The sequence below is a fragment of the Lithobates pipiens genome, unplaced genomic scaffold (genome assembly GCF_037356315.1).
Source record: "Lithobates pipiens isolate NorthernLeopardFrog02 unplaced genomic scaffold, aLitPip1_a1.2 Scaffold_18, whole genome shotgun sequence".
NCBI classification, from domain to species: domain Eukaryota; kingdom Metazoa; phylum Chordata; class Amphibia; order Anura; family Ranidae; genus Lithobates; species Lithobates pipiens.
Window position 1 is genome coordinate 268,937,489 of NW_027507758.1, and position 22,556 is coordinate 268,960,044.

General features: G+C 43.3%; 2 protein-coding genes across 2 annotated transcripts in view; one reads left to right on the plus strand and one right to left on the minus strand.

Annotated features, from left to right (window-relative positions):
- Nucleotides 1–3,494, minus strand: part of TRMT11 (tRNA methyltransferase 11) — a 145,700-nt gene extending 142,206 nt beyond the window's left edge. The window contains exon 1 of the mRNA XM_077486939.1: nt 3,370–3,494. Coding sequence (XP_077343065.1) covers nt 3,370–3,453 — 84 coding nt within the window. The 5' untranslated portion in view covers nt 3,454–3,494. The remainder of the gene's footprint in view (nt 1–3,369) is intronic.
- Nucleotides 3,495–3,504: 10 nt separating this feature from the next.
- On the plus strand, nt 3,505–21,490 carry HINT3 (histidine triad nucleotide binding protein 3). Its single transcript, XM_077486941.1, has 5 exons — nt 3,505–3,693; nt 9,131–9,245; nt 11,470–11,539; nt 13,815–13,941; nt 20,422–21,490. The coding sequence occupies exons 1-5, from the start codon at nt 3,586–3,588 to the stop codon at nt 20,467–20,469; spliced, it is 468 nt and encodes a 155-aa protein (XP_077343067.1). The 5' UTR covers nt 3,505–3,585; the 3' UTR covers nt 20,470–21,490.
- The last annotated feature ends 1,066 nt before the right edge of the window (nt 21,491–22,556 follow it).

Below are 22,556 nucleotides of genomic sequence, written 5' to 3' on the forward strand. Positions count from 1 at the left end.
TTTTTATGAATGGCTGAGGTTCTGGGCAAACAACCTCCTGTGAAATCTGTACTACAAGTCTCAGGGTTGGTTGTTTGGTACTAAAAGGAGATTGTGGGCTGTCACAGTCTGCAACCATTATCCTTTGAAGTAGGGCTACGCCTGCACGGCAAGAGGTAATTGCTCATTTAGGTTTGGGGGACCTGTTAAAAACGTGACCTTGGAAAGGTTTCACCCCCTTCCTCATCAGGCCATTTTTTGCTATTCAGCACTGTGTTACTTTAACCACTTAACAACCGCGCTATAGCTGCATGATAACATCTTCCCAGAATCGCACTCCTGGGGTGCGCGCACACGAGTATCAGCGATGACTCGGCGCATCATGGTAAATGGCCGCTGACAGCGCCCGTTTACCATGTGATTACTCCATCAAATGATCACTCACTTGTAAACAAACCGACACCATGTCCCGTTCTTCTCTCCCCTCTCTGTACAGTGTGAACGGAGAGGGGAGAGATTGGGTGCAGCAGCGCTGTGGACTGGATCTGTAGTGCCCACAGTGCTGCTCTGTGCCCATTGCAGCCTCATCCATCCATGCCACCCATGTCAGTCTGTTACTAAGGCAGTATACATTCCAGTGCAGCTCCTGTGCACATGCAGCTCAGTATACATTCTGGCACAGATCCTGTGTGTCAGAATGCCTGAACTCCTGTCCGCATGCAACTCAGTCAGTATACATTCTGGTCAGGGTGGATAAAAATCGTTTAATCCGATTTTTTTTTTTTTTTTTTTAAAGATATCTAAAGATAGTTTTCTTTTTAAGATACATTAATAATTTAGTTTATTCAGCATGAAATGGAGCTTAGTTTTATAGCATGAGGCTGTATATTCTGCAATATTTACATTTTTGGTAAACTCATTCGATGAATTCAAGCTGTGCAAGCTGAGATAACATTGATACATTCACATAATTTCACAGTAACCATGAGATAAAATAAAGTTCAGAAATATTCCTTTTACCATTGTTTTGCAAATCTATGTACACTACAAACTATATGATTGAATCGGTTCCGATACCGCTGTTTTACTAACCTGACAGCTCGTTATTCTAAATAGGAAACCTTCATTTTGTTTGCAAATATTAAAGATTCTAACTACCAGCAAGAATAAGTCCTTACATTTAAAGAGCACCTGTCATTTCTAATCCATCATGGCAGCGCCTGTTAGGGGGCATCCACTCACCTACTGCCGCCAATCCCTCACCTTATTGTGTCACTGCCACATCACCAGCCGTCCCATTAAAGTGAATGGAACTGTCGGTGAGACAACAGCGGGTCAGAGGAGCCACTGCGGGACAGATCACAGTTGTTCTTTAAAAATTAAGATTTAAATAAAGACTTTTTACTAGTGATTTAAATCAAATCCAGCCTGATTCTGGTATAGATCCTGTATGCCAGGACAATTGAACTCCTGTGTATGCGCAGCTCAGTATACATTCCGGTACAGATCCTGTGTGCCGGGATACCTGAACTCCTGTGCACATTCAGCCCAGCATACATTCCGGTATAGATCCTGTGTGCCGGAGTGCCTGGACTCTCATGCAACTCAGTATACATTTTAATACAGATCCAGTGTGGTGGGATGACTGAACTCCTGTGCACGTGCAGCCCAGTATACATTCCGGCACAGATCCTGCATGCCGGGGAAGCTGAACTCCTATGCAAGAACAGCTCACCACACATTCCAGTACAGATCCTGTGTGCCTGGGGATGACTGAACTACTGCACACGTGCAGCTCAGTACATTCCAACAAAGATCCTGTGTGCCAGGATGACTGAGCTCCTGTGCACATGCAGCTCAGTATACATTCCGGCACATATCCTGTGTTCCGGAATGCCTGAATTCCTGTGCACATGCAGCTCAGTATACATTCCGGTACCGTACCTGTGTGGCGGAATGACTGAACTCCTGTGCATGTGCAGCTCAGCATACATTCCGGTACTGTACCAGTGTGGTGGAATGACTGAACTCCTGTGCACGTGCAGCTCAGCATACATTCTGGTACAGTACCTGTGTGGTGGAATGACTGAACTCCTGTGCACGTGCAGCTCAGCATACATTCTGGTACAGTACCTGTGTGGTGGAATGACTGAACTCCTGTGCACGTGCAGCTCAGCATACATTCTGGTACAGTACCTGTGTGGTGGAATGACTGAACTCCTGTGCACGTGCAGCTCAGCATACATTCTGGTACAGTACCTGTGTGGCGGAATGACTGAACTCCTGTGCACGTGCAGCTCAGCATACATTCTGGTACAGTACCTGTGTGGCGGAATGACTGAACTCCTGTGCACGTGCAGCTCAGCATACATTCTGGTACAGTACCTGTGTGGCGGAATGACTGAACTCCTGTGCACGTGCAGCTCAGCATACATTCTGGTACAGTACCTGTGTGGCGGAATGACTGAACTCCTGTGCACGTGCAGCTCAGCATACATTCTGGTACAGTACCTGTGTGGCGGAATGACTGAACTCCTGTGCACGTGCAGCTCAGCATACATTCTGGTACAGTACCTGTGTGGCGGAATGACTGAACTCCTGTGCACGTGCAGCTCAGCATACATTCTGGTACAGTACCTGTGTGGCGGAATGACTGAACTCCTGTGCACGTGCAGCTCAGCATACATTCTGGTACAGTACCTGTGTGGTGGAATGACTGAACTCCTGTGCACGTGCAGCTCAGTATACATTCTGGTACAGTACCTGTGTGGTGGAATGACTGAACTCCTGTGCACGTGTAACTTAGTATACATTCTGCATCCCACCGCCTAGATATGCAATTAGCGGACCTCCAGCTGTTGCAAAACTACAAAGTCCCATCATGCCTCTGGGTGTGATGCTTGTGCTGTCAAAGTCTTGCTATGCCTCATGGGACTTGTAGTTCTGCAACAGCTGGAGGTCCGCTAATTGCATATCCCCCCCCCCCCCCCCCCCCCCCTAGAAGAAGCTGGGTAGAACATGCTGGAGAGGGACTTTGGACAATGGAAGGTGAGATAAGCATTGCAGGTTTTTTACTGCTTTAACCCTTGCAGCACAGGCACAATTCCCAATTCCCCAAAGTCAGGCTGTAAACACTACAGCAGCCATAGAAGGGCACACTTCATTAGCGGGAACCTACTGTACAAATGCACACAAATCATTTTGTTCTTACTACAGCTTTAACAAAGAGAAAATGTGCTCGGTGAAAACGGAGTATTAGGTAACATAATGAAACGTGCACAATGAGGGAGAAGACACTGGCACACCATGCCACCCCTCACACACAGCTCAGGGTCCAGCACCCCCTGCTCTATGATGATGGAAGCTGAGTGAACGGAGCACATGTCTCACCGGCAGACGGAACTCGCAGTTCTCCTGAGCCAGCAGCAGCAGATACTTCTTCAATGCAGCACCGCTCTTACAGGACAGCGCCATCTTCCCCGGTGACGTCACGGCAGGAGGGTGCAGGAAGTGTGCTAGGACAGGGCATGGGCGGAGTCAGACACAAAGCCAAGGCAGGGCGGAGGCTGAGCTGCAGCCGGTGTGTATGAGGGACAAGAGGACAGTATGTCAGCGGAGGACGAGGAGCAGAGCCCGTATAGCTATGACAGCAGGTGTATATTCTGCAGGATCTCCAACAACCAGGAGAGCGGCTCCGAGATCCTCCACTCTGATGTGAGTACAGGGACTGCACTATATCGTTACACTGCATGGGGACTCCATGACATTACTATCAGAACATTGCACTTTATGGGGACTCTGGCATCACACTCATAACACATCACTATATGACATCACACACTCACAACACTGCACTGGGACTCTATGACATCACACGCTCTCAACACTGCACTGTATGGGGACCCTATGACATCACACACTCACGACACTCCACTGGGACTCTATGACATCACACACACAACACTGCACTGGAACTCTATGACATCACACACTCACAACTGCACTGTATGGAGACTCTATGACATCACTAGCAGAACACTGCACTGTATGGAGACTCTATGACATCACACACTAACAACGCTGCACTGTATGGTATCACTAGCAGAACACTGCACTGTATGGGAACTTTATGACATCACACACGGACAACACTGCTCTCTATGGGGACTTTGTGTGATGTCATACTCACAACACTGCACTTGTATGGGGAATCTATGAGAGCACACACTCAGAGCATTGCACTGTATGGAGACTCTATGACATCACACTCAGAACACTGCATTCTATCTGATAACATAGGTTTTGCCAGTAAAGCAGTAATCAATTGCAGCACTGACCAATCAGGTGTCAGTGTATGGCACTAAGCTCTAAGAAGCACCAGTTCTGATTGGTGTCTGAGGGATACTAGAGCAGCCAAACCTTACCAACCACTGCTAGCTGTCAGATTCATGTACAGTCATTAGCCTGCTCTCATACCAAGTCTTCTCATCACCCAATTAGAGATCACATACACTCACCGGCCACTTTATTAGGTACACCTTGCTAGTACCGGGTTGGACCCCATTTTGCCTTCAGATCTGCCTTAATTCTTCCTGGCAGAGATTCATCAAGGTGTTGGGAAGTCCATATTGACATGACAGCCTCACACAGTTGCTGCAGATTTGTTGGCTGCACATCCATGATACAAATCTCCTGTTCCACCACATCCCAAAGGTGCTCTATTGGATTTAGATCTGGTGACTGTGGAGGCCATTGGAGTACAGTGAACTCATTATCATGTTCAAGAAAGCAGTGGTGAGATGATTTGAGCTTTGTGACATGGTGCATTATCCTGCTGGAAGTGGCCATCAGAAGATGTGTACACTGTAGTCATAAAGGGATGGACATGGTCAGCAACAATACTCAGGCCGTGGCGTTTAAACAAAGCTCAATTGGTACTAAGGGGCCCAAAGTGTGCCAAGAAAATTTCCCCCACATTACACCACCAGCCTGAACCATTGATACGAGGCAGGATGGATCCATGCTTTCATGTTGTTTACACCAAATTCTGACCCTACCATCTGAATGTATCAGCTGAAAATCAAGACTCATCAGACTAGGCAAAGTTTTTCCAATCTTCTATCGTCCAACTTTGGTGAGCCTGTGCCAATTGCAGCCTCACTTTCCTGTTCTTAGTTGACAGAAGTGGCACCTGGTGTGGTCTTCTGCTGTTTTAGCCCATCTACTTCAATGTTCTATGCGTTGTGCATTCAGAGATGGTACTCTGAATACCTTGGTGGATATTTGAGTTACTGTTGCCTTTCTATAATCTCGAACCAGTCTGCTCATTCTCCCCTGACATCAACAAGGCATTTTCATCCACACAACTGCCACTCACTCGATATTTTCTCTTTTTTTTTTTTTTTTGGACCACTCTGTAAATCCTAGGGATGGTTGTGCATGAAAATCCCCATAGATCAGCAGTTTTTAAAATACTCAGACCAATCTGTCTGGCACCAACAACCATGGCAAATTCTAGGTCACTTAAAACCCATTTCGATGCCTGGTTTGAACTTCAGCAAGTTGCCTTCACCACATCTAGATGTCTAAATGCATTGAGTTGCTGCCATGTGATTGGCTGATTATCAATTTGTCTTACCAAGCAATTAAATAGGTGTACCTAATAAAGTGGTCAATGAGTGTGCACGTAAGCTGTATTTCTCCATTTGGCCTGGTTCACACCTATGCAGGTTGCAGTTTGTATATTCCAGGTGCGTTTTGCATTTATCAATACACGTTTTTGATCCAATGAAGTCTATGGAACCAAAAACCATAAAAAAAAAATCCCTGGCCCTTTCCATAAAATGCACAGATGTGAACGTGACCCATAGGAAACTATTTTAAAGTGGTGTTCCACACACCCAAAAAAAAAATGCTTAAAATTCCTAAAAAATAAATAAATAAATAAAACATTTTGAATTTTTTTTTTTAACTCACCTCTAAATGCCTGTTGCTAGGGGGTCCCTCGTAGTCTGCCTCCTTCAGTGCCCGGGCACCTGATGTCACTTCCTCTCAGCACAGGAAGGGCTCAGCTCTGCCCCTCCCTCCTGTCAGTCATCTGGGACACGTGGCAGGTCCCAGATGACTGAGAGGCCAATCACGACACGCGGCGCCGTTCGTGCATGCACAGTGGGTGCCCAGCTGTGAAGCCACAGCCGGGTGCCCACAGTTGCAATGCCCGTGCCGCCGAGAGGAGGGGGCGACGAGCGGGGCTCCGTTCCCCCGCATCGCTGGACCCTGGGACAGGTAAGTGTCTGATTATTAAAAGTCAGCAGCTGCAGTGTTTGTAGCTGCTGACTTTTAATTATTTTAAGGGGAACTCATCTTTAAATTAACTATAGTGTGTCTCTACAAAACTGAAAATGCACTAGGTGTGAACCAGGATTTAGTAGTGACTTATAGCTGTGGTTCTCAACCTCACAGTGACCATACACGGAACCATTTTATGTACGGTCATATTATTGATACATTTCCTGTCTAATCAGAAATATGACTGACAGATGCGCCATACATATACAGTAGAACTAAAGTCTGCAATACTTACTTTTGCTAATAACCTAATAAGATTAGGTGACCCGTCAGATATTGTAACGGAAGTGATGTTCCTTCGCGGCCATCTTGGTACACCCTGCACTTGTCCGCAGTAAGCCTACAGTCAGAAGACGGCAAGGGGACTTTTTTTTTTTTTAACGGTAAACTGAGCTTGTATAGTGAAATACAGTATTTTGAAATCCGTCTGATGTTCAATTTTTTTTTTTTTTTTAAACTTCTTTTTTTATTAGTAGTAATTGGTACAGACAGGTACGGTAAAACAGGTATTGTACATCTTGATGTTCAATTTTAAAAGCAGCGGCAAGCCTGCTGATCTCACAGTTTTGCTAATCTGACAGAACACTGCTTTTTTCAAAATTTAACATCAAAACAGTGAGAACAAATGCTGAATTTCACTATATAAACTCAGTTTATTGGTAAAAATAAGTGTGAAATGCAGGACTCCGGTGGGTGTAAAAAGATGTCCGCTTGCCGCCTTCTCAGCGTATCCTTACTGTGGACTACTGCGGGGTGTACTAAGATGGCCGTGACAGAGTGTCACTTCCATGACAAAATATGACTGGTTGCCTAATCTGATGGAACACCGGCATCTCCTCCCCACCTTTTTCTGGGTGCTTATCTTTGCCTGACTAGTTTGGCTTATATAGGATGACATCACTTCCATGCTTGCGCAGTCATCCAGGCAAATGTGCATCTCGGTGTGCGGTCTGTAGAAGACCACGAGCAGGCAGGTTTGTTTATTTTATTGCAGAAGAGACATAGGGATTGATTTACTAAAACTGGAGAATACAAAATCTGGTGCAGCTCTACATAGAAACCAATTGGCTTCCATGTTTTTTGTCAAAGCTTAAGAGCCAGTTCACACAGAGGCAGCACGACTGCGTCAGGCGACCTCCACACGACTTCAGCGGTGGCTTGCAAAATGACTTCTGTATAGAAGTCAATGCAAGTCGCCCCAAAAGTAGTACAGGAACCTTTTTCTAAGTCGGAGCGACTTGAGTCGTTCCTATTAGAACCGTTCCATAGTACAGAATGTACTAAGTTGCCTGACAAGTCACCCCTGTGTGAACCGGCTCTTTTTTAACAAGTTGAAGTTACAAGCTAATTGGTTACCATGCACAGCTGCACTAGATTTTGCACTCTCTGGTTTTAGCAAATTGGCCCCATTGCAGGTCTCTTCTACAATAAAGAGCCTGTCTGCTGGCAGTTTTTTTTTTTTTGGACATTAGTTACACTTTAAAGCTAAAGTCCAGGTTTCCTACCACTCTAGTTTGTTTGGGCCAAGCTATTTCCTTTACTAAGGCTCCTTTCCTTTAGGGCAATTTTAGAATCGTGGGTAGAATCGGCAATTAACATTAATGGGACCCCCACACATTTCCTAGACTGCAGTGCATTTTTGCCTGTGGATGGTTGCAGTTGCTGGAATATGAGCACTCCCACTACAGCAACCACCCACACAAGTGTGAATCTAGCCTTAGAGAGCACTATATCTAAACCAAGTTAAAGACTAAAGGTAAACAGGTCTCTACCAAATCACCTGTTTGTCTAAGTTCCTGAGGAAGACATCAGAGCATGACATTCTGAACAGTATGTGAAGTCAAATCAGTAAAACTAGGTTTTAAAATAAAACATCTTCCTTCCCATTAATCTCATGTTTGTGCTATGAATCAGATAGGATATATGTGCCCTCTGACACCTGGTGTCTTTATAGCGTAATTACATTAGGTGTCCCCATCACAGTGTCACCATCAGAGTGCTATTGCATCAAGTGTCCCCATGGGAGAGCCCCCTCACATCGGGTGTCCCTATGGGAGAGCCCCCTCACATCGAGTGTCCCCATGGGAGAGCCCCCTCACATCGAGTGTCCCCATGGGAGAGCCCCCTCACATCGGGTGTCCCCATGGGAGAGCCCCCTCACATCGGGTGTTGCCATCATAATGTCATTGTCAGAGTGCCCATTACATCAGGTGTTCCGACCAGGGTGCTTCCTTACATCAGTTGTCCCCATCAGACTGGCCCCTTACATCAGGTGTTCCCATGAGAGTGCCCCCCACTGCCCATATAATAAAGATAAAGGCAGACATGTTTCAGGAACCAGCTTGGGTGACATTCATGACTTACTCTATAGATACAGTGAAGAAGAGAGGCGTAGACACCCTAGTACAAGAAGTGTAGTTCCCAGAATCACCAGGAGAAAATAAAGGGGGGGGGGATGCCTGAAAACGATAAAACTAAAAGCGCCACTACTTCTACTGACTGGTAAACTGCAGTACAACACATTTTGTTTTTGGGTTTAGATAAACTTTAAGTTATGCAGGAAATATGAAGATTTGTAGATGTACTAGATCTAAAGTCATTGCTTTTCACAAAAGGTAACTTCTACATTATTTTTTCCTCATATGTTCAGTTTGAATTACCCATGTTAGAGGCATGTTTAATTTTGTGCTCCTTTATAAATTGACAACTATAATATTGTTATCCCAACTTGGTTATTTTTGGATCTTTTGTTGTACAACTTTTTTTGGGTTCTGTTTATAGTAATGATTGATTCTGTTCACAGGAGGATCTGGTCTGCTTTAGAGACATAAGACCCGGAGCACCATATCATTATCTAGTGGTACCCAAGAAGCATATAGGGAACTGCAAAACCTTAACCAATGAACATGTACCACTAGGTAAGACCACAAGCTGCATATATGATAAGCATCAGCCTCAGCTATTTGTTTCTAGATCATCTTCCTTGAAAACCTAGCAATTAAAGCCCTTAGCCTTCCACACCTTCTCATTGTACCTTAGTCCCAGGGATATGTAGCATCAGTATGTTTGTTTCTGATGTCTCAGTTGAGTACCTGTTCTAGATTGATCAGCATTCAAGCTGAACATGAAAGTTTTTTTTACCTTAATGCAGAGAATGCATTAGGGTAAAAAACCTCCTGCCTTTACAGCCACTTTAAAGCCCAACATCAGGATATTTGCCCCCTTTCACCCCCCTCTAACTACCTGCTAGTATGAAAAATAAAAAAATATATATAAATGCCCATTTTACTTGAAGCAATGGTCACTAGACTATCCTTCTCTCTTCTGTTACCTTCCTGGAGTCCTCCTTCAGTTGTCCACATCACTGCCTGCACGATGTGGATGTCTGCTATTGGTAAAGGTGACACTTCCCAGGTCCAGGTCCTTTCTCATATACTCCAGAGTCAGATAAACTCATAAGGGGGGAGGGGATGGGTGAGGGGACTAGTGCCCAAGAAGAGAACCAGAGGGAAAAAATGTCTGGTCCCCAGGGCAGAAAATTAGTTTGGCTCATTGAGGAAACTCTGACTTTGATCCATTACATTATGACAAAGTGACACACAGATCACAAATGCCAAACATCATGCCACAATCTAAAAAAAAAAAATCAAGAACAGATTAGAAACAGTCATTTACATGTATCGGTCTAGGAAGGGGTTCAAATACATTTCTAAGGCTTTGGAACTCCAGTGAACCATGGGGAAAGCCATTATCCACAAATTGAGATAACTTTGAACAGTGGTGAACCTTCCCAGGAATGGCCGACCTACAAAAATTACTCCCAGGAGCACGACGACGACTCATCCATGAGGTCCTAAAAGAACCCAGAACAACATCTAAAGAACTGCAGGCCTCACTTGCCTCAGGTAAGATCTGTGTTCATGATTCAACAATAAGAAAGAGACTGGGCAAAAATGGCATCAATGGGAGAGTTCCAAGGCCAAAGCCACTGCTGACGAAAAAGAACACAAAGGCTCATCTCACATTTACCAAAAAACATCTTGATTATCCCCAAGACTTTTAGGCAAATATTCTGTGGACTGATGAGACAAAAATGTAACTTTTTGGAAGGTGTGAGTCCCGTTAAATCTAGCATAAAACTAATACAGAATTTCATAACAAGAACATCATACCAACAGTGAGACGTGGTGGTGGTAGTGTGATGGTCTGGGTCTGCTTTGCAGCTTCAGGACCTGGACGACTTAATAATTGATGTAACATTGACTTCTGAGCTCTACTAGAAAATCCTAAAGGAGAATGTCCGACCATCAGTTTGTGACCTCAAGCTCAAGTGCACTTGGCTTTTGCAGCAGGACAATGATCTGAAACACAACAGAAAGTCCACCTCCAAATGGTTCAAACAAACCAAAATGTAGGTTTTGGAGTTGCCTAATCAAAGCCCAGGCTTAAATCCAATTAAGATGCTGCATCATGACCTTACACAGGCCATTCATGCTGGAAAACCCTCAAATGTGACTAAATTAAAACTATTCTGCAAAGAAGGGTAGACCAAAATTGCTAAACAGCAATGTGAAAGACTCATTGGCAGTTATCACAAATGCTTGATTGCAGGAATATTTACTAACCTGACAGTGTATTCTAAATAGGAAACCTTCATTTTGTTTGCAAATAAAGACTGTAACTACCAGCAAGAATAAGTCCTTACATTTAAAGACCACTTGTCATTTCAGATCCATCATGGCAGCGCCTGTATGCGGGCATCCACTCACCTGCTGCCGTCACTGCCGCTTCATCAGCCGTCCCATTAAAGTGAATGGGACTGTCGGTGAGTCAACAGTAGGTCAGAGGAGGAGCCACTGGGTTACAGAGATGACAGTTGCTCTTTAAAAATGATGATTTAAATCAAGCCTTTTACTAGTGATTTAAATCATGATTTACATCGACTTGATTTAAATCAAATCCACCCTGCAGCATCCTCAGAAGAGGTTTGGCAATGGCCGCCTATGCGTCTCTCAGGATAAGTCTGCTTTAACTAGGTAAACTGCTTCTGTTGGTACAAATCTATCATTTTGATGTCTCCTTTCCTTTTTTTTTTTTTTTTTTTTTTATGTTCTTAACCATTTTCTTGTACTCCTCTTCTAGTTAGAAATATGATAGAAGTTGGGAAGAATATGCTGCAGAAAAATCATGTCACAGATTTGGAGGATATAAGGTAAGCCTGTTCTGTTCAAATTGCTTAATTAAGTTTTGTAAGCGATGTAATGCCATTAATTCTGACTACCATCTCAATGCACCTTTCCAGCACACCTGCATTGCAGTTCAACACAACATGCTGTAATGCACTGCCGTGTGTTGCACTGCCATGGCCAAAAAACTGCATGCACAATTTTTGATTTGTTGTGGTGTACTAGGCACACAGATGGGCTGCCCTAAAGACATAGTCCACTTTTTACAAAAATGTAATAAATACACCATCCTTAAAAAATAAATAAAATGAATTTAATTATTTTTGCATTGTAGCCCGCAGAGCATTACAAGTACAATCAGTGCATCGCAGGTCCTGCAGACCGTTCCCCTGCAAGTATGGAGTTGGAAGTAAACGGTGGACTGCAGGTGCAGTGATTTCACTGCCCTTGTGCACCAATTCGATTTTCGTGTTCCTTCGTGCAATGGCAAATAGGAGTTGTCTTCCATTTACAGAGCCCTGTGAATGGATAAGGCAACTGTGTGGGTGGAGCAATGCACAACTGTGCTGAATTCAAAAGGAAACAGGCATGTGCACATAGAATGACCCCACGATTCAGGTAAGTTTAGAGGATTTAGAGAGTAGGGGCTATGAATTGTAAATATGTTCCATATTACACCCTAAAGATGGGTGTAACATGAAATGTAGTCAGAAAGGTGGACTATTCTTTTAATGCAGGTGCATTAGCATGTGATGCAATGCTTAGTGAGCTAGAGCAGTCTGGAATGGCATGAATGTTAGCAGAGTATTTAAGCACAGATTGAAAAAGTGCCTTTAGCCTAGGTTTACACTGATGCGGGTTTGAAATCAAGTTCAGCTGAACTTGCACAATTTTATACCCGCATGTCAGTCTGACTTCAGGAGCAATTTCGGAGACATCTGTGCGGTGTTCGTGCATAGATGTCTATTGCAATCGCCCCCAAAGTCGCCAAAAGTAGTACAGGAACTACTTTTGGGAATTGGTGCGGCGCACATATCTCTTGATTACTTGGATGTACATTACAAGGTGGCAATTCTGGTATTTTTGTATATTTGTTTTAATGTGACATTCCCTTTTAAGATATATTCCTTACACAGTATGGGGATTATTTACTAAAACCGGCGCGGCTGTGCACAGAAACCAATCGGCTTCTAGGATTTGTCAAAGCTTAATTGAACAAGCTAAAGTTAGAAGCTGATTGGTTACTATGACAGTTGCACCAGTTTTAGTAAATCTCCCCTTTTGTCTTTTAACTGATCAAGCCTGCCAGACTGGACAATGTTTATTTTGCTAATACAAAACGCCCTCTGGCTTCTTATATCTACTAGGGACTCCAGCAGGTATACCTCTGCACCTAAGCTCTTAGCTTATTCACTTGTTAGAACCATTGCAGGGTAATCTGGCTTTTCTTGCAAGGTTCAATACAAAGCGTGCCGCTGGAGGGGGAAAAATCTTGACTTGTCTTTATAATGTTGGTGGTGGAGGCAAATCCGGAAGACCTATTTAGCTGCTTGGCAAGAGATCCTATGGCTTGTGATTCAGCACTCCTGCATTCATCCAAAACTGAAAACTTTGGGAGGATTTAACCTTTAGTTGACAGTCCAGTTATATGTGATCTGTGACATTCTGTGCACTGTGTAAATGAAAGTGAGGCCAGTTTAATAAAGATAGAACTAAAGGCAATTTTTTTTTTTTTTTTTTTTTCATTTTGAATTTTATTTTTGATATCTTTTACATTGGGGGTATTTCCCTTCCCTTTCCCTGGCCCATAGTCAAAACAGGAAGTGAGAGGAAATGCCTCTAAAGTCAAGGAATCAATCCCTGTTTGTTGTTACCAAGGTCACCAGAACTAGTGTCCCCATCAGAAAATTTCTCCTCTATTACTGTACTGGGGACAATTCGAAATTTGGTATTTTCTTTCACTTTCAGTGATAACAGTAAACATGACAAATAGGGTGAATCTCCAGACAGCAATAACAACCCGACAGGGGTTATAATCCTTCTCCACTTATCTAAAACCCCAAGAAACGTTTTACCTTTTAGTTCTATTAAAATTAATGTGATTGTAGTCGTATTTATAGCAGTTCTATTAAATTTTGTTTTTAAAAAGGACTGTGGGTATAAAAGGGGTTAAATGTTGAACATCTGGTAATACTGTGGTCAGCATCCTCTGCAAAGTGCTTTGCATTAGACATCCTTAATTTCCTAATGCTAACCACACATTGATTTTTTTAATTTTTTTTCCTTTTCTTTTAATATCAGGTTAGGCTTCCATTGGCCTCCTTTCTGCTCAATAGGCCATTTACATCTACATGTTCTGGCTCCAGCCAGTCAACTGGGATTTCTTTCAAGAATGATTTACAGAATCAATTCTTATTGGTTTATCACGGTAAGTGCAGCATGTGGTAGTGCAGTCTTGCTGGAAAATGTTATAATCAACACAGTATTCCCACCTGAGCCAAGTGGAGAGATACACTCACAGCAGCAATATAGTTACGCCATTTCAAGCCTTAAAGAGACACTGGGATTGATTTACTTAAACTGGAGAGTGTGAAATCTGGTGCAGCTGTGCATAGTAGCCAATCGGCTTCTAACTGCAGATTGTTCAATTAAGCTTTGACAAAAAAAATCTGGAAGTCGATTGGTTTATGCAGAGCTGCACCAGACTTTGCACACTCCAGTTTGAGTAAATCAACCCCACTGTAAATATGTCCTGATTATTTGTGCAGTCCCAACAGTGCCCATCAGTGGCATCTCATCAGTGCAGCCTCATCAGCACCAATCAGTAAAGGAGAAAAATGATCTGTTGGTAAAATTTGATAACAACCCGTTTTTGTTTTGTTTTTTATTTTGTTTTTTCAACATTTTCATTTTTTTTAGCAAAACCTAAAAAAACACAGTGCTGATTAACCACTTAACAAACGGCCCATAGCCGAATGACGGCTACAGGGCGGTTGTTTAACTCTGGGAGGCCGTCGTATGACTACTACTACAGGGTTTGTCTGCAAGAAAACTTTTGTTCAGTTTTTAAAGTCAAAACAAAAAAATTAAAAATCCCATGTGCATTGGTATTCACAGCCTTTGCCACTCAAAATTGATCTGAGGTGCATCCTGTTTCCACTGATCATCCTTGAGATGTTTCTACAACTTGATTGGGGTCCACCTGTGGTAAATTCAGTTGATTGGACATGATTTGGAAAGGCACACACATGTCTTTATAAGGCTCCACAGTTACCAGTGCATGTCAGAGCACAAACCAAGTCATGAAGTTCAAGGAATTGTCTGCAGACCCCCCAGACAGGATTGTATCAAAGCAGAAGTCTTTGGTAAGGCTACAGAAACATTTCTGCAGCATTAAAGGTCCCAGTGAGCACAGTGACCTCCATCTTCCGTAAATGCAAGAAGTTTGGAACTACCAGTGCCTTAGTCAGGGAGGTGACGAAAACCCCGATGGTCACTCTGACAGAGCTCCAGCACTTCTCTATGGAAAAAGGAGAACCTTCCAGAAGATCAACCATCTCTGCAGCACTCCGCCAACCAGGCATGTATGGTAGAGTGGCCAGCTGGAAGCCACTCCTCAGTAAAAGGCATGACAGGCCACCTGGAGTTTGCCAAAAGGCACTTGAAGGACTCTGACCATGAGAAGCAAAATTCTTTGGTTTGATGAAACAAAGATTGAACTCTTTGGCCTCAATGGCATTTGTCATGTCTGAAAGAAACCAGGCACCGTGTATCACCTGGCCAATACCATCCCTACAGTGAAACTTGGTGGTGGCAGCAATATGCTGTGGGGGTGGTTTTTTCAGCAGCAGGAACTGGGAGACTAGTCAGGATCGAGGGAAAGATGAATGCAACAATTTACAGAGACATCCTTGATGAAAACCTGCTCCAGTGCCCTCTCGACCTCAAACTGGGATGAAGATTCATCTTCTAACAGGACAACGACCCTTAGCACACAACCAAGATAACAAAGGGGTGGCTATGGGATAATTCTGTGAATGTCCTTGAGTGGCCCAGCCAGAGCCCAGACTTGAACCCCGATTGAACATCTCTGGAGAGATCTGAAAATGGCTGTGCACCAACGCTTCTCCAACCTGATGGAGCTTGAGAGGTCCTGCAAAAAAAAGGGAGAAACTGCCCAAAAATAGGTGTGCCAAGCTTGTAGCATCTAACTCAAAAAGACTTGAGACTGTAATTGGTGCCAAAGGACCTTCAACAAAGCAAAGGTTGTCAATATTTATGTACATGGGATTTTTAATAAATTTGCAAAGATTGTAACCACTTCAGCCTGGAAAATTTTACTCCCTTAATGATCAGAGCATTTTTTGTGATTCGGCACTGCGTCTCTTTGACAATTGTGCATTGTACCCAAACAAAATTGACATCCTTTTTTTTCCCACAAATAGAGCTTTCCTTTGGTGGTATTTGATCACCTCTACAGTTTTTATTTAAATTTTTTGCGCTATAAACAAAAAAAGACTGAGAATTTTAAGTAAAAAGCAATATTTTTAACTTTTTTCTATAAAATATATATATATCTCTATCTATCTATCTATCTTTCTCAGTTTAGTCCGATATGTATTCTTTGGAATACATTTGCAATAAGTGTATATTGATTGGTTTGCACAAAAGTTATAGTGTCTACAAAATGGTAATTTATTAGTAATGGCGGTGATCTGTGATTTTTTTTTTATTTATCAGGACTGCAACATTGCAGAGAACAGATCAGGCACTTTTTTGACACTATTTTGGGACCATTGACATTTATTTAGCGATCAGAGATGAAAATAGCCACTGATTACTGTATAAATGTCATTGGCAGGGAAGAAATTAAACACTAGGGGGCAATCAATAGATTAAATGTGTTCCCTCTATGTGTTCTAACTGTAGGTGGGGTCTACCTAGGACATGACAGAGATCGCTGCTCCCAATGACAGGAGCAGTAGATTCCCGTCATGTGACTAGGCAGAACAGGGAAATGCCTTGTTTACAAAGGCATTTCCCCATTCTGCCTCTCCTCAACGCCATCGCAGGCCACTGGCGGACCCGACCCCACGGGGCCCAGCTAGCCCAGTGTTACGAAGGGACATACGGGTACGCCCTTTTGCGCACCCGTGCCATTTGCTGACATGCGGTGGTCAGAAGCGGTTAAACAAACTTCTTTCACATTGTCATTATGGGGTATTGTTTGCAGAAGTTTAATCATGTTTAATAATGATTTTAATCCCTTTTAGAATAAGACTATAACATGAGAAAATGTGGAAAAAGTGAAGCGCTGTGCCTTTTTTTTGTAGATGCACTGTAATTCTGAAAATGCTTATCACAATAATGTTGTAATACCATCAGAACTTTCTTAGCTGTGACGTAAAACAGGCAGATCAGAATTTTGGAGTTCACTTGCTGCATGTCTGTTCAGGGACCCCCACCAGGGACGTTGTTAGGTCCACAAAAGATCTTGGGCTTGAGCCCAGGGTAGCAACACATGCATATAATATACGCGTGTGAGTGTATATAACCATAGTGAGGATCCCCCCCCCCCCATACATCAGGGTCCCCAGAGAGCCCCCTTACATCAGGGTCCCCAGACAGCCACCCCCCCTTCCAGGGGTTCCCCCTGTACCTGGCTGGTCTCCGCTGTGCACCTTGGACCCCCAAGCACATCTCTGTACTCCCCCCCCCCCCCCCACCTGGGGGGAGGTGGCGATCGGCAGCTGTATGGTGCCCACGGGCGGAGGGATTTCCCTGGGGCTTGTAGTTCTCTCTCCGACTATATCCACTGGAGAGGGGAGGGGCCTCTGACACGAGCATGTATCATCAAGAGTGTAGAAGCAGAGTGACTCACTCGAGTAAAGCCAATGCATGCCCGGGTCAAAGGCCCCTCCCCTATCCACTGTATACATTCGGAGAGAGAACTACAAGCCCCAGGGAGGGCTCGCGGGCACCAAAGAGCTGCCAATCGCCCCCCCCATGTTAAACGGTCAGCCAGGGGTGCCCCCACAGCGGCAGAATGACAGGGCCCAGTCGCGAATGCAACTGCAGCGACCCCCTATATAGAGCTCAGGTACATGGTCTTTGCCTTTTAAATGTAATACACAGCATTCATACATGGTGTTACTCAAATCCAAGCTTTCAATTGTCTGTATTTGACGTGACATGAATGGATCTCAAAGGGACATGGTCAAAAAAAATTGTCAAACGCAACCTAAGAAGAGTTATCCACAGTTCATTGTTAAACTGAAATCTACAAACTTGTGATTAAAGTTCACTTTAAACTCTGGAAAATCATAATCCATCTACACAAGCCCTTTGTAAGTCAGGAAATATTAAAGCCAGACGATTCACATGGGCTCCAAGTCAACCGATTACAAACTTCTCTCAGCCAAGACCTAAATAGAAGTAAAATCCAATTACAGTTGTGCTCATAGGCTTACATACCCTGGCAGAATTTATGATTTCTTGGCCATTTTTCAGAGAATATGAATAACAAAACATTTCTTTCACTCATGGTTAGTGTTTGGCTGAAGCCAATTATTATCAATCAACTGTGTTTACGCTTTTTAAATCATAATGGCAACAGAAACTACCCAAATGACCTTGGTCAAAAGTTTACATAACATGGTGATTTTGGCCTGATAACATGCACACAAGTTGACACAAAGGGGTTTGAATGACTATTAAAGGTAACCATCCTCACCTGTGATCTGTTTGCTTGTAATTAGTGTGTGTGTGTGTGTGTGTGTGTGTGTGTGTGTGTTTCATCCAGTGCTGCACTGGCATTTCTGGATTCTGAGTTATCGGGAAAGCAAAAGAATTGTCAAAAGATCTGCGGGAAAAGGAAGTTGAACTGTATAAAACAGGAAAGAGATATAAAAAAGAAGGAATTGAGAATGCTCATCAGCAGTGTTCAAACTCCAATCAAGGAGTGGAAAATTAGGGTTTCTGTTGAATCCAAACCAGAGTCAGGTAGACCAACTAAAATTTCAGCTACAACTGCCAGGAAAATTGCTTGGGATGCAAAGAAAAACCCACAGATAACTTCAGGTGAACTACAGGAGTCTCTGAAAAACATGTGGTGTGGCTGTTTCAAGATGCACAATAAGGAGGCACTTGAAGAAAGATGGGCTGCATGGTCGAGTCGCCAGAAGAAAGCCATTACTACACAAATGCCGCAAAGTATCCCGCTTACAGTACACCAAACGGCACAGAGACAAGCCTCAAACCTTCTGGCACAAAATCATTTGGAGTGAGGAGACCAAAATTTAGCTTTTTGGCCACAACCATAAATGTTACATTTGGAGAGGAGTCAATAAAAAATTAAAGGTACGGAGGTGGGTAGCTGATGTTTTGGGGATGTGTGAGCTACAAAGGTACATGAAATGTCAAAATTGTTGGAAGATGAATGTAGTATGTTATCAAAAAATACTGGAGGAACATTTGCATTCATCAGCCAGGAAGCTGCGCATGCGATGTACTTGGACATTCCAACATGACAATGATCAAAAATATAAGGCCAAGTCAACCTGTCATTGGCTACAGCAGAATAAAGTGAAGATTCTGGAGCGGCCATCTCAGTCTCCTGACCTCAATATCATTGAGCCACTCTGGGGAGATCTCAGAGGTGCAGTTCATGCAAAACAGCCCAAGAATTTACAAGAGGAGGCTTTTTGCCAAGAGGAATGGGCAGCTTCACCATCTGAGAAGACAAAGAGCTTCATCCACAAATACCACAAAAGACTTCAAGCTGTCATTGATGTTAAAAGGGCCAATACACGGTATTAAGAACTGGGGTATATACGTTTTTGATCAGGGTCATTTGGGTAGTTTCTGTTGCCATTATGATTAAAAAAGAGTAAATACAGTTGATTGATAATAAATGGCTTCAGCCAAACACTAACCATGAGTGAAAAAAGTTTTTGTTATCATCCATATTTGCTGAAAACGGCCAAGAAATCATAAATTATGTAAACTTATGAGCGCAATTGTAAATAATAATCAAAGTGCACCAAAAACGCACAAATTACATTCACACGCAAAATTAGCACCAGCAGAAAGAAATGTTAGTAAACATTTTTGGAGCACGGTGAGGGATTTAAAATTGGGCTTTAATGCTAAAGAATCTCTGAGCTCTGGGCTTCCACCACTGACACACCTTCCCTCTTCCTAACCAATTATTAACATGCAAACAAAGAATGAAATGCCCCCTTTACTCACCAAATCCTCACAACATCCCAGTTCCGTATCTTCTAGCCTCATCATTATACAGGAAGGTGGGGTCTTTGAGTGTCTACTTAATTTCGTGTGTGATTTGGACACTTCCTATTGTCCAGCAATGGAGTGCTCTCAGGATCTAGAAAAGGATGGCATCACAAAAGGTGACTGGCTGGGGCAGGCATATCTGCATCAGTAGATATACCAGTCTCCTTCACCAGCAAGAGACATGTGGGATTGATTTAGATTAGCCTTCTAAAGAATCTTATATTAAAAAAAAATAAAGAGTTGCAGGGGTGAGAGGGCGGGAAGGTGTTAAAGGATAAGTTAACCTTTTGTAAAAAAAAATAATAATAAATATATGGTATGTTTTTGCAGGTAAAAAAAAAAATGTGTGTTGATTTATTTATTTTACACTGCAGCCTGTAAAGCATTCTACCTATGAGTAGTGATCGCAGGTACAATGCCAGGAGCCTGCAGACTGTCAGCTGTCTGTTGTACTTCTTATCTGACTTCGTACCTAAGACAATTTATCATGTTTTATAGTGTATTGAAGGTGCATCTATATATGGACCACTGTTCTATGTCATTTCCTAGTAGCTAAAGGCAGGAGCTGCTGTGCCGTATAATGGAATGACATATGTTGTCTTATATTCTACAGGCTGACCAGCTCCTGGAGCGACTTCAAGCAAACACAACCACGAGCTGAAATGTCATTTACAATAATTCTTGGATATTATTCCAGATGGATGAGTCACTAAGAGAACACTGCATAGAATCTCACAATCATGTATTAATGACTGAATGGGGTGTGTTTATTCTTTGAAAGCAAGCTGGGAAATTGATAATACACTTTATATAACATGCCCATAATTTTGTGGAGAAGCTGACGAAGAGGCATATGTATTTTTCAGAAGGTCCTATGAAGTCTAATGCATGTTATTTATTTTATAAATCTTATGTATATTTAGTAGGATGCCTGTTAATAGAAGTATGGATTGCCAAATAGCTGGTTCTTACAATACAGGAGGCACATCATTGAATTCTTGTATATTTTGCAGTAGGCCCCTCAGCTAATTTTAATTCTGGAAGATACTGTTATGCTGAAGACACTTTATCGTGCATATAATATTGCATTATAGACTGTACTAGGTTTTTGTTTTTTTATCCTAATACAAACTTCACTTCTGATTAAATATTGCATATCTTCCCATCTGTTTCAGTGCTCAATTACCTGGCATCTAGTTCTGTCTTCATGCTTTTTGGCTTTACTGAATTTTGGTTCTGCTCAGTAGTGGAACGTTCGGGCCATGCCTGCAATATGGTAATGGTTCTCTGCAGTTGGCTGCTCAGTACTTGGTAGTTAGGAGGCTTTCACACAGGGATTACAACAAAATATGTACATCATTTAATAAGCAGCCCCAAAATGTACAACCTCAAATCATCCTGGTGCTTTTAGGCTGCTCATCTGTAGTTTTAATAATCAACCAATGTCCATAAGGCTGCAGGATTTCTTATGAAGCCATTTTATAAGTCTTTCTAATCTTCTAACAACTTTTTAACTCTGCCTTACTTATGGCGTTTTACAGTTATCCCTTATATCTTCTGCTATGGCTTACTGTATACTGTTCTTGTGATATCAGTACAACATGTTACCCTAAAGCTAATGATTTCCTCTTTCTTGATTTGTAAACTATATGTGCCATTAAATAGTAATTTATTGTGCTGTTTTTTTGTTTTTTTTAATTAAAGTCGATTTTCAGTATGCACGTGGTGTGTGTGTGTGTGTGTGTGTGTGTGTGTGTGTGTGTGTATATATATGTATGTTTGTAGTCAGAGTCTTCATACAGAAATACGATTACCCTGACTACCAAGGCCTGAGGTGTGCCTTGGCTTGGCTGGACAGTATGCCTAAAAGAGGGCATACCCTGAATGAAGTTGTATGAAATGATGAAAGCAATGGGGGAATGGGTGGGGGGAACCCAGAAATGAGCCGACGAAGGCTCTGATGGAGGGGGAGGAGGGATTTAAAGCCCTCAGACTCCTCCTACAAATTCAGGCTAGCCTGCGGCCAGCCTTCCAACTTGTAGTCAGAGTCTTCATACGGAAATACGATTACCCTAACTACAAAGGCCTGAGGTGTGCCTTGGCTTGGCTGGACAGTATGCCTAAAAGAGGGCAAAAAGACACAAAGTAGGTGTGTTGTGAAAGCTACAAAGAAGGCCCGCAACAACCGTTTAGTCCGGAAAATGCGAATGCCCGGCTGACTACAGAAAAGGGGGGTTACGTATGTCGCTGCTAACCTGGAGGATCTCCAGCGCCCCATGAACCTGATGTAAGGAAAGGACCCCCTGCGGGACCTACAAAAGATTGCCCAGGAACCTGATGAATAACAGAAAAGGGGGTTAGGATAACCGCCTGGTTTGGCAAGTAACCTGGACGTGTGTAACGGTCGTTCCCAGAACCCAGTGACTCGTGGTAGGCCTGCCCACGTTGTCTCTTCGTTTAGAGCCAATAGGTACCCATGGGCGCGCGTTGGCGCTGACGAACGCTTACGTTTAGGTATGAACGGGCGCACGCGGGTGCGCGGTATGGTGAACGAGCGCACGCGGGTGCGCAAGGGCTCGAACGGGCGCACGCGGGTGCGCGGGCGCACGAACGGCTGCACGATCTTGCACGGGCACGCTCAGACTGACCGTGCGACCGTTCTTGGCGCCCAAAGGGCTATTTAAGGAACCTGTTGCAGTCTCCCGGTGCTGTCCAGTCTACAGCATTCCCGTGAGTTTGTCTCTGTGT